The following is a 10,424-nucleotide window of genomic DNA, read 5'->3' on the forward strand; positions in this document are numbered from 1 at the left end:
CACTTCACCCGTTGCCTACTGGTGGTGGTCAGAGGGCCCGGTGGCGCCAGTGTCCGGCAGCCTCGCCTCTGTCAGTGCGCCCCAGGGTGGCTGTGGCTACAATGTAGCTGCCATCACCAGTGTGTGAATGGGTGGATGACTGGATGTGTAAAGCGCTTTGGGGTCCTTAGGGACTAGTAAAGCGCTATATAAATACAGGCCATTTACCATTTATCTCACATGAGATCTCTTTCCACTGCTTTCATTGTAATGTTGGAAGAAGACCTGCGAGTCAGCCATCTAACAGTCTTAAAAGGCTAACCGGCCAATCAGGACGTGGTACGACCATCATACCTGGAGAGGTGGTGTCGTTGTGGAAATCGAACTCTGTCGTGTTTGTGTTCATCGACCAGATGACACATTTGTTCTTCAGGGTTCCCATGAAGAGCTGTAAACCAATCATAGCCAAGATGCTAAGGCAGAACAACGTCAGGATGATGACACAATCAAGCCTCTTCACCGATTGGACAAGAGCTTCGACTGTCTTCTTCAGACCTGTGAAGACAGCCCCACGCTGTGAATACAAGTCACATGCACACACACACACGCACACACGCATGTGCATGCACACACACACAGACACACACATGCGCGCGCACGCACACACACAGACACACACACACACACACACACATGCATGCGCGCACACACACACAGACACACACACCTACACACACACCTCGGCTGCATGTGAAGATCTTCAGCAGCAGAGAAATCGTCATCAGCACAGCAAACTTCCCCAAATCTACGAACTGTGACACCAATCTGAGACACAGAGTCATCATCACCACCTTCATCATCATCATCATCATGAAGCAGTGATTAAAGCAGCTGTAAAACATAAAGACACATTTACAGCCGAGCAGGAAAAAGCCAAAGTGTGTCGAGCAGAACATACAGAAGCAAAGCCGGTGATGAGGACGTGACAGTTAGTGTCCTAATATAAATCTAAAACCTTTATCAGTGACAAAGGTAGAGGAGACGTACACAGGAAAGCTACACAGGAAAGCAGAGCAGCACAGCGAGCGTTCAGCTACAGGAGGTTAGCTTGTTACCAAGCCTTAAGAAACATCAAGAGTCTCTGTGGTCAGTTTGCTGGGACAGTGTTTGATGTCATCCTGGATTCAAACACTGAAAGAGTCCCAGACCTAAACAAGGAGTTTCAGTGCCTGAACCAAGGAACAACTAAACTCGAAATATAAGGGTAATAACAAAGGAACGGCCCCGGGGCAGACCCAGGACATCGTGGAGAGATCTCGGCTTTTCTGCTTAGGCTGCTGTCCCTGCAACCCAGCTTCAGATAAGCAGAAGAAAACTGGATGGATGGATGTGGTGGTGAAAGCAGCAAAAAGATAATTTTCATCTTCACAGCTGGAAAAAGCCCACCTTATTTGCACGGACATGGATCTATGGATATGAGACCACACTGACAAGAACTGTGTTGGTGTAACTGTAAAGGTCACGTCCAGCATTGAGTGGATTCAATCGGTAGATCACATTTCTTGAGTATTTTCTGAGCTGCAGTGAGCCTTGTTATTCAGGACTGAGAGGCTCTTATTGTGAAGGCTCTTTTATACTGTTTCCTGTTTTTTGGATCACGTTAATCTGTAACCAACATTAACCCCCTAAGATCCGAACTCTTCCTCGGCATGCATTTTTAATTTCTCTTTGATATTTGGGCATTTTGGGACCTGATGAATGTAACAATAAAGAATTACCAGATTATTTTTTTTTACCTAATTTTTGTTTCTAAGAAAAATGAAAGCCACATATGAGGATATTTGTTTAAAATTTCAATAGAACAGTAGGAGTATAATGTCCTCGTGAGTGGATATCAGGCCGTTGTAGAGCGAAATTGAGTATTTCGGTCTAAATAACCCAAAATGTGATGTCCACACGTGGACGCCAGGTCCTAGGAGGTTAAAGAAGTGAACAAAGAGGAGCTCTTCCATTAACAAACTCACAGTATAAGCAGTCCTAATTGTACCTCATCAATGAGCTTGCAGAGACACCTTCAGCAGCAACAGCTTGATGTGATCATTTTCTGTATGACTAATCAGTCTGGCTCGATTAGGAGCTGGGGCTGCTTACCCTCTTAATTCCCATGAAGGCAATAAGGCCGGACTTGTTTTTTTCTCAGGATCGTCCTGTGAAAACTTTCTTTTCCAATAACTGTACGTGTCGGAGAATCACGGCAGAGAAATAAGTCTCACCAACTTCATGTCAGCCGTTTTCCAATAAATCTAAAACAGATTACACTGAATTTTGTTTGTGCAACCTGAAGTTGCCCCCTGCTGGTCATTAGAAAGAATGCAGATTCATGGCTGTACATACAGTCTGTGTGAGAGTGTGAGGTGTGTTATTGAGCCTTACAGGGTGCTGATGATGATGATGTCCAACCAGTTCCAGGGATCTCTGAGGAAGGTGAAGCGTCCCACACAGAAGCCTCTTGCCACGACTTTCACCAGAGCCTCAAACACGAAGATTGCCATGTACACGTACCTGTTCACATAAACGTGAGACAGAGAGCTTTCACACCAGAGAAGTTTGGGCTCGGGAGAGCCCGAGTGCCCTGGAGGGACCTTCCCTGCCGGATACACAATGGACGGGTGGCAGACATGGAGGGTCGTGTGCCTGGCAGGACTGTGGATCGAGGACGCTGAAGATATCTACCTATTCGGAACCATGAAAACAGGGTTCTTGCTGATCGGAGCTGGCTTGGCCCTGGCTTATCGGAGAATTAAGAAAGTGGAACCGGCTGTTCAAACCCCCCCAAGGCTGCCCGCTGGGATTGAAACAATGGGACGAGGCGCGACGTCTCAGAATGGGCTCACTGAGTGCAGCACGGTTAAGAGCTTGGAGAATCTTATGGCTGCCGTGAATACTCAGAATAAGACCTCTGAGCGAAAGTTGGATCACATCTTGGAGCAGCTCTCTGCGGTCGTGAGGTCTCAGAATCTGCTCTTTGAGCACAAGAATGACAAGACCACGGAGCGCAAGTTTGATAACATCATGGAGAAGCTCGCGGCTCTGCAACGGGAGATTGAGAGACCAGTGTCGGAGTGTTAAAGAACAGCTTTGAAATTCTCATGAGTTGTCCGCATAAAAGAAAAATCACCATCATAATGCGGCTGTCCCTTCGGCGCCAGCTGTGGGCTCAAGGCTGGAGCCGAACAACAACACCCTGATAACGACTGTGTTTAGTCTGTTCCTTCCCATTCCCTACAAGGCCACCTGGGTTGGCTGGAAGACTGTTTATTTAGCCTGGCAGGGCGAAGGACACTGTCTCAGCTGAACTCTGGACACGCACACACATCCCCCGCCCTTTCCAAACGGCTTCGATGCTTGCTCCCTCCTCGGGAACACAGCGGGTCTGAGACAGTAAAGTGCTTCCATTATACAGGGAGTGCAGAATTATTAGGCAAATGAGTATTTTGTCCACATCATCCTCTTCATGCATGTTGTCTTACCCCAAGCTTTATAGGCTCGAAAGCCTACAATTAAGCATATTAGGAGATGTGCATCTCTGTAATGAGAAGGGGTGTGGTCTAATGACATCAACACCCTATATCAGGTGTGCATAATTATTAGGCAACGTCCTTTCCTTTGGCAAAATGGGTCAAAAGAAGGACTTGACAGGCTCAGAAAAGTCAAAAATAGTGAGATATCTTGCAGAGGGATGCAGCAGTCTCAAAATTGCAAAGCTTCTGAAGCGTGATCATCGAACAATCAAGCGTTTCATTCAAAATAGTCAACAGGGTCGCAAGAAGCGTGTGGAAAACCCAAGGCGCAAAATAATGCCCATGAACTGAGAAAAGTCAAGCGTGCAGCTGCCAAGATGCCACTTGCCACCAGTTTGGCCATATTTCAGAGCTGCAACATCACTGGAGTGCCCAAAAGCACAAGGTGTGCAATACTCAGAGACATGGCCAAGGTAAGAAAGGCTGAAAGACGACCACCACTGAACAAGACACACAAGCTGAAACGTCAAGACTGGGCCAAGAAATATCTCAAGACTGGTTTTTCTAAGGTTTTATGGACTGATGACATGAGAGTGAGTCTTGATGGGCCAGATGGATGGGCCCGTGGCTGGATTGGTAAAGGGCAGAGAGCTCCAGTCCCACTCAGATGCCAGCAAGGTGGAGGTGGAGTACTGGTTTGGGCTGGTATCATCAAATGTGAGATTTACAAGGAGGGAAAACAGTACACCTCTCTGAACAGTGTCTGGGAGGCTGTGGTTGCTGCTGCACGCAATGTTGATGGTGAACAGATCAAAACACTGACAGAATCCATGGATGGCAGGCTTTTGAGTGTCCTTGCAAAGAAAGGTGGCTATATTGGTCGCTGATTTGTTTTTGTTTGGTTTCTGAATGCCAGAAATGTATATTTGTGAATGTGGAGATGTTATATTGGTGTCACTGGTAAAAATAAATAATTGAAATGGGTATATATTTGTTTTTTGTTAAGTTGCCTAATAATTGTGCACAGTAATAGTCACCTGCACACACAGATATCCCCCTAAAATAGCTAAAACTAAAAACAAACTAAAAACTACTTCCAAAAACATTCAGCTTTGATATTAATGAGTGTTTTGGGTTCATTGAGAACATGGTTGTTGTTCAATAATAAAATTATTCCTCAAAAATACAACTTGCCTAATAATTCTGGACTCCCTGTACTGAAGAGGAGGCAAACACTTCCACCGCAGATCTCTCCTAAATGGACGAGTCACACAAAAGCTGTCTCGATGGACAAACGCCACAACAGGCCCTTTAAGCCGTCTCTTAATTGTCTGTATGACAAATCTGTTCACATATCAGAACATTCTGAGCATTTCCTGTCTCGACAACAGCGAGCAAAGTCAGTTTGACCTTTACAGACCTGTGTGTGCTGCTGCTGTCAGACTGAGGACAGACTGAGGACAGACTGGCTCTTTGTCTTTGAGCCTTAGCATGGATTTAGACTTTAAAACCATTCTCATGCTGTGACTCATCGATGCTGCCATCAACAGCCCTGTTCATCACTTAGTCGTGTTTTTCTGCTCCAGATGAAAGATCTGTGTGTGTGTGTGTGTGTGTGTGTGTGTGTGTGTGTGTGTGTGTGTGTTCGTGTGTGTGTTCGTGTGTGTGTGTGTGTGTGTGTCTTACTTCACCACAGGAAATTTGAACTCCAGAACACCGAAGCCCAGGATCGCCAGTAGGATGAATATACTGAAGAAAGTGTGAGAGTTCAGGGAAAACTCAGCTCACCTGGTCCAGAGAGCTAAAACCTGACCACACAGAGGCTCCTGACACTATGACATCATAAAGGATATGGATGAAGAAGGGTCTTGATTGCGAGGGTCCTCAACGGGTTGAATGGACTCAGCAGGTAACAAGACGAGTCAGCACTAAACCTGTTAATGATGTTTCCTTTACTGAGAACCATGAAGGTCTGCAGAGAGACAGGTGAGGGACAGACAGGTGAGGGACAGACAAGTAAGAGACAGACAAATGGGTGAGGGACAGATAGGTGAGAGACAGGTCAGAGACCTTGCGTGATTGGTAGAAGGGATCTAGATCCTCCAATGGGATGTTGAGAAGCTGAGGGGGCAGGTCCCCATAGATTAAGGGGAGTGACTTTCCAGTCTCCAGGTGAGCAGCTGGTTTGGGCAGGTTTTTCTGAGTTACCTAGGTTACACACAGGACCTTCCCGTCATGCCGTTGATCAGCGTTATCGAGTGCACTTATTAGTTATCAGTTACTGACAGCTGAAAGTTTGATCAGTACCCATTTATTCTTCCACGTCTTTCGCTCCTTTGCCCCAGTTACATGTTGTTGTTGGACTTCCTGTGAGGCCGTCGTGAAGTGTCTGAAGACCTCCGTACCCACAGGTGGCAGCAGAGACACCATGCTGTCATCCTGCAGTGCTGCCCGGATCTTGTTGTCACCTAGCAGCAGGGTTCTACGGGGAAAATAGGGGTGGCATTTTGATGTTTTGATCGGACCATCATGAGACAGGTTAGTTTCACTGTTTGAAACTAACCTGTCTCATGACAGTCCGATTATTTAGAAAACATTCATTAAGTCGTGAGCACTCTGGGATATAAGCCCGAGCTAAAGCACTAAACGGGTTTACTTTAGGGGGGCGCCACAGACCGCACACGTTTAGAAATCAGTTAAATGTATTTGTGTGAAATTAATTTTGTCAGATTTAAGACACCAGAGATAGGCAAGTAATGCGTTACTGTAATCCAATTAGTTTTTTTTAAATTAACAAGTAATATAAGGGACTACTATTGCAAAAAAAAGTAATTAGATTACTGTTACTTTCCCATAAGCACGCTGCGTTACTGTGCTACTAAACCGTGATTTTGTTTGTGAGAGTGTCTCATGAGAATGACATAAGCGTGTGCGACATTCTTGGTAACAGACGTGTGCAGATCAACAATGGATAATATGGAGCGATGGAGAAAGTAAGACCACGCAGCGTTTAAAGCGTGGAAGTAATCACATTACTTTGAGTTTAAATCCGTAAAAAGGGACACAAACATTAGCGTCTGCTGTACACTCTGCGTGGGAAGAAAACTCTTTTCTACAGCAAAAGATGAAACTTCAAATCTGAGCGAGCAGAGAGCACGCTGCCACGGGAATGTGACATTCACAGACAAACCACCGGATCCCCCCATGACATGACCGCTGTGGGCAAACCTCCACCCGCCCCACTCCTGCTAAACAGGTGACAATAGATTTAGGAGCTGCTGAATCTTTGATTTTTCTGAGCCTGTCAAGTCCTTCTTTTGACCCATTTTGCCAAAGGAAAGGACGTTGCCTAATAATTATGCACACCTGATATAGGGTGTTGATGTCATTAGACCACACCCCTTCTCATTACAGAGATGCACATCACCTAATATGCTTAATTGGTAGTAGGCTTTCGAGCCTATACAGCTTGGAGTAAGACAACATGCATGAAGAGGATGATGTGGACAAAATACTCATTTGCCTAATAATTCTGCACTCCCTGTAAGTTACGTAAGGCTTCCTCTTCACACATTCAGGACTCTTGACGCGTAGTTGTACCTAGAGTGCGTAGCTGTACGTGTGTTTTTTATGTGTTCATTGAGGAAAACTTTGCAGAGATGTGAATGATAAAGAACAAAGGCTGTCTTCAATACAAACTCAATACAAATCCTTTCTGAAATGCTGTGCCGCCCACCTGATCCAGCCCTAACGATATGCTTTATCAAAAGGGAAGTTTTAAGCCTAATTGTAAAAGTAGAGAGGCCTGTCCCCTGCACACTTTGCCCCTCTTTCCTCTCCACTCTCAGATGCTAAAACTCTCAAATAAAGCAAAAAGTAAAAAAGAAGAAACCGTAAAAGAAACATATGAAGCATTAATTTTGATCCATATAACCATAAACCACCTACTTTATGTGCCAATAACACAGTTTTATTTGTGGTATTATTTTTCTTAGTATTTTCTTACTTTTTTTGCTAAAGCAATGCTTCTAAAAAAATATCCTCCATTGTCATAAATGGCCTGTATTTATATAGCGCTTTACTAGTCCCTAAGGACCCCAAAGCGCTTTACATATCCAGTCATCCACCCATTCACACACTGGTGATGGCAGCTACATTGTAGCCACAGCCACCCTGGGGCGCACTGACAGAGGCGAGGCTGCTGGACACTGGCGCCACCGGGCCCTCTGACCACCACCAGTAGGCAACGGGTGAAGTGTCTTGCGCAAGGACACAACGACCAAGACTGTCCAAGCCGGGGCTCGAACCGGCAACCTTCCGATTGCAAGGTGAACTCCCAACTCTGGAGCCACGATCGTAATAGTAATAGCATTTTAGGAGTGCAGTTCTACACAGAGGAAGGAGTGCAGGTTTGTGAACCAAAGTCTATCACTGTCCCACACGTTTCACTGAAAACCAGTTTAAATCAGACTTACAGCTGTGAAGGATTCAGCCTCAGCTGATTGGCTCTCCTCAGCAGCGCACCTCTCTCCTTCGTGCTGCTCCAGAAATCAAAAAAAGACATTTTTCTGTCTTCGGCGTCCCACCTCTCACTGATACAGCTCTGTCTGTCTCTCTGTCTGAATCTGTTTTCAGTGATCAGCTCTCTGCTCCAGCTGTTTGTCAATGGCTCCTCCCACATTAGTTACAAGACACACACAAAGGAACAGAATTGGGAACCGTGTTCTCCCAAAGAGACTCCCACATCCTGATTTCCTGGAAACAGTCTCTCTATCACACACAGAGACACAAACACAGGAATGAAGCTGTTGGTTGTTTTATAAGAACTCTGTTCATCTGTGGATAAAAACATCCACAGATGTTTTTATCATCTGTGGATAAAAACATCTGTGGATGTTTTTATTCACAGATGATAAAAACATCTGAAAACCCTGAAAACCCATCTGACTGACTAACTCTGCACACTTTCAGCTAGATTTCTTTTTTTTAATTCATTTTTGGCTTCACATTCCTCATCACCTACTTATTATTGCTTAGGTTAATAAGTATGTTTAGGTCGTGTTTCATCCTAAACATCAAACTTTGTCTTCATCAAACAGCTGCTGGCAATTTCCACGATTTCCATAATAAATAGAGTGAATTTGACAAAATTATAAAAAAAAAGTTCACTGCATACTTTCCTATTGTGATATCCACAGGAAAAAAAAAACAACTATGTAATTTTTGGAGAAACTGTGGTGGGATAGAATAGTGTGAAGTTAACACACTTAAAGCTTGAAGTAATTAGTGAATTGGAAGTGCTCTTGTGGCGATTGAGCAAAACAAGTGATTACTCTAGGAAGAAAATTCAAAATAATTTAATAATGTGGTAAGATTTAAATCTGTCTTTCTCTTGTCACGGTAACTTCCTGAGATATGACTCAGTATGCAAATTAGCTGAAATGAGTGGTGAGAAAGAAGCTTCCTGTGTGGAAACAGAGCAGTGACTGAGGAGGATTACTTGGTGAAATATATAATGTAGGTGAAATTAAGCCCCGTGTTTGCCTTTGCTCTCTGTTGCGTCGTACCCTCAACATGCTGTGTGTTTGTCCAGTTTTCCTGCACCTCGGTTCAAAGTCTTGTTTTGTTTTTGCTTTGCTTTTGTGAGTTTTGCCAGCAATAAAGCTGTTTTGAGTTCCAGTCCCGCTCTTTCCTGCCTGCCTGCCACACAGCCAACAATGCCAGTTTCTGGTAGTTGCAGCTCTGAGTGTTTGTTTCTTAATGGTATGAAAAAGATGTCGTCGGAGTGTAAACCAACTGGTCCCAGCTGCAGAACCCTTTGGAACCAGAGAGTGTTGTTCACACATGAAGCCTAGTCATGGAGCTCCAGATATGTTCTAGAAACATATCTGTCTCAGAGCGACGCTGGAAAAGTCATTTTTGACCAGAATATGTCCTTCAGTGTACAGATGTGCATATTAGCTTCTCTTCACTGGTTTTCTTTTAAATCCAGAATTACATTTAAGATCATTGTCATCACATGGAGAAGTGAATGACCCTTAACCGCTCTAAGCCATGCAGCTGTAACCTCAGGCTATGGAGAGATGAATGCACTGAACGCCTCTTTTCATTCCCCAGGTGTTTATACACACACTACTGCCGACCATTCAGTTTTGTCTTCTCTCTCCCAGTTTGAGTTGGGTCCTCATTCTGTGCAACCCGCTAATGTTACCTGATGCTACAAAGCTACTGTAACCATAACACGCCTAATTACTGTTATCAGGACAGTGCTAACATTAGCACAACAGTCTGTAGTGAGTTAACCAGGCAGCTGAGTGCATCTTTATTCAGTACAGGGCCCATTTCTCCACTTTCATCACCTGTTGGTCAACAGTCTACATCTCCAATCTCAGTAACAGCCCCCTGAGTTACATTGACATTAGCTAGTTCTGTGCTAATTGATGCTAGCCTTTTCTTTTTGGCCCTTTTTTCTGGTGTTATTTGATAGCAACAGTGAAGAGTGACAGGAAAACAGAGGGAGAGAGAAGACATGCGGCAAAGGATTCGAACCCGGGCCGGCCGCTGACCTGCACAGGCAGCACAGTAGTGGTAATGGCCATAGTTTTGGAAAAACAAAGCTTATTAAATTAATCCAATCTCAGCTGCGGATCACACGACTTCACAGTTACAGGAATTGTCAAATAAAATATTGCAAAAGAAACAAAATGAAAATGGTAAAAAGCCTGTATTTATATAGCGCTTTACTAGTCCCTAAGGACCCCAAAGCGCTTTACGCATCCAGTCATCCACCCATTCACACACCGGTGATGGCAGCTACATTGTAGCCACAGCCACCCTGGGGCGCACTGACAGAGGCGAGGCTGCCGGACACTGGCGCCACCAGTAGGCAACAGGTGAAGTGTCTCGCCCAAGGACACAACGACC

At 44.8% G+C, this 10,424-nt stretch overlaps 2 protein-coding genes across 5 annotated transcripts in view; both read right to left on the bottom strand.

Annotated features, from left to right (window-relative positions):
- The window catches only part of LOC101470416 (sodium channel protein type 4 subunit alpha B), a 45,739-nt gene extending 40,481 nt beyond the window's left edge, over positions 1-5,258 (bottom strand). For all 4 annotated transcript variants that reach the window (XM_024799407.2, XM_024799406.2, XM_024799405.2 and 1 more), the window contains exons 1-4: positions 5,187-5,258; positions 2,413-2,541; positions 719-804; positions 334-534 (exon numbers count right to left, since the gene is read on the bottom strand). In XM_024799407.2, coding sequence (XP_024655175.2) covers positions 334-534; positions 719-804; positions 2,413-2,531 — 406 coding nt within the window. In that variant the 5' untranslated portion in view covers positions 2,532-2,541; positions 5,187-5,258. The remainder of the gene's footprint in view (positions 1-333; positions 535-718; positions 805-2,412; positions 2,542-5,186) is intronic.
- Positions 5,259-5,339: 81 nt separating this feature from the next.
- LOC143419601 (sodium channel protein type 4 subunit alpha B-like) lies at positions 5,340-8,128 on the bottom strand. The gene is made up of 4 exons (XM_076887006.1): positions 7,976-8,128; positions 5,808-5,982; positions 5,571-5,708; positions 5,340-5,472 (listed from the first exon to the last, which is right to left on the bottom strand). Exons 1-4 carry the CDS (start codon positions 8,062-8,064, stop codon positions 5,341-5,343), a joined length of 534 nt encoding a protein of 177 aa, XP_076743121.1. The 5' UTR covers positions 8,065-8,128; the 3' UTR covers position 5,340.
- Positions 8,129-10,424: the final 2,296 nt, after the last annotated feature.

Source organism: Maylandia zebra, linkage group LG7, assembly GCF_041146795.1.
Source record: "Maylandia zebra isolate NMK-2024a linkage group LG7, Mzebra_GT3a, whole genome shotgun sequence".
Lineage (NCBI taxonomy): Eukaryota > Metazoa > Chordata > Actinopteri > Cichliformes > Cichlidae > Maylandia > Maylandia zebra.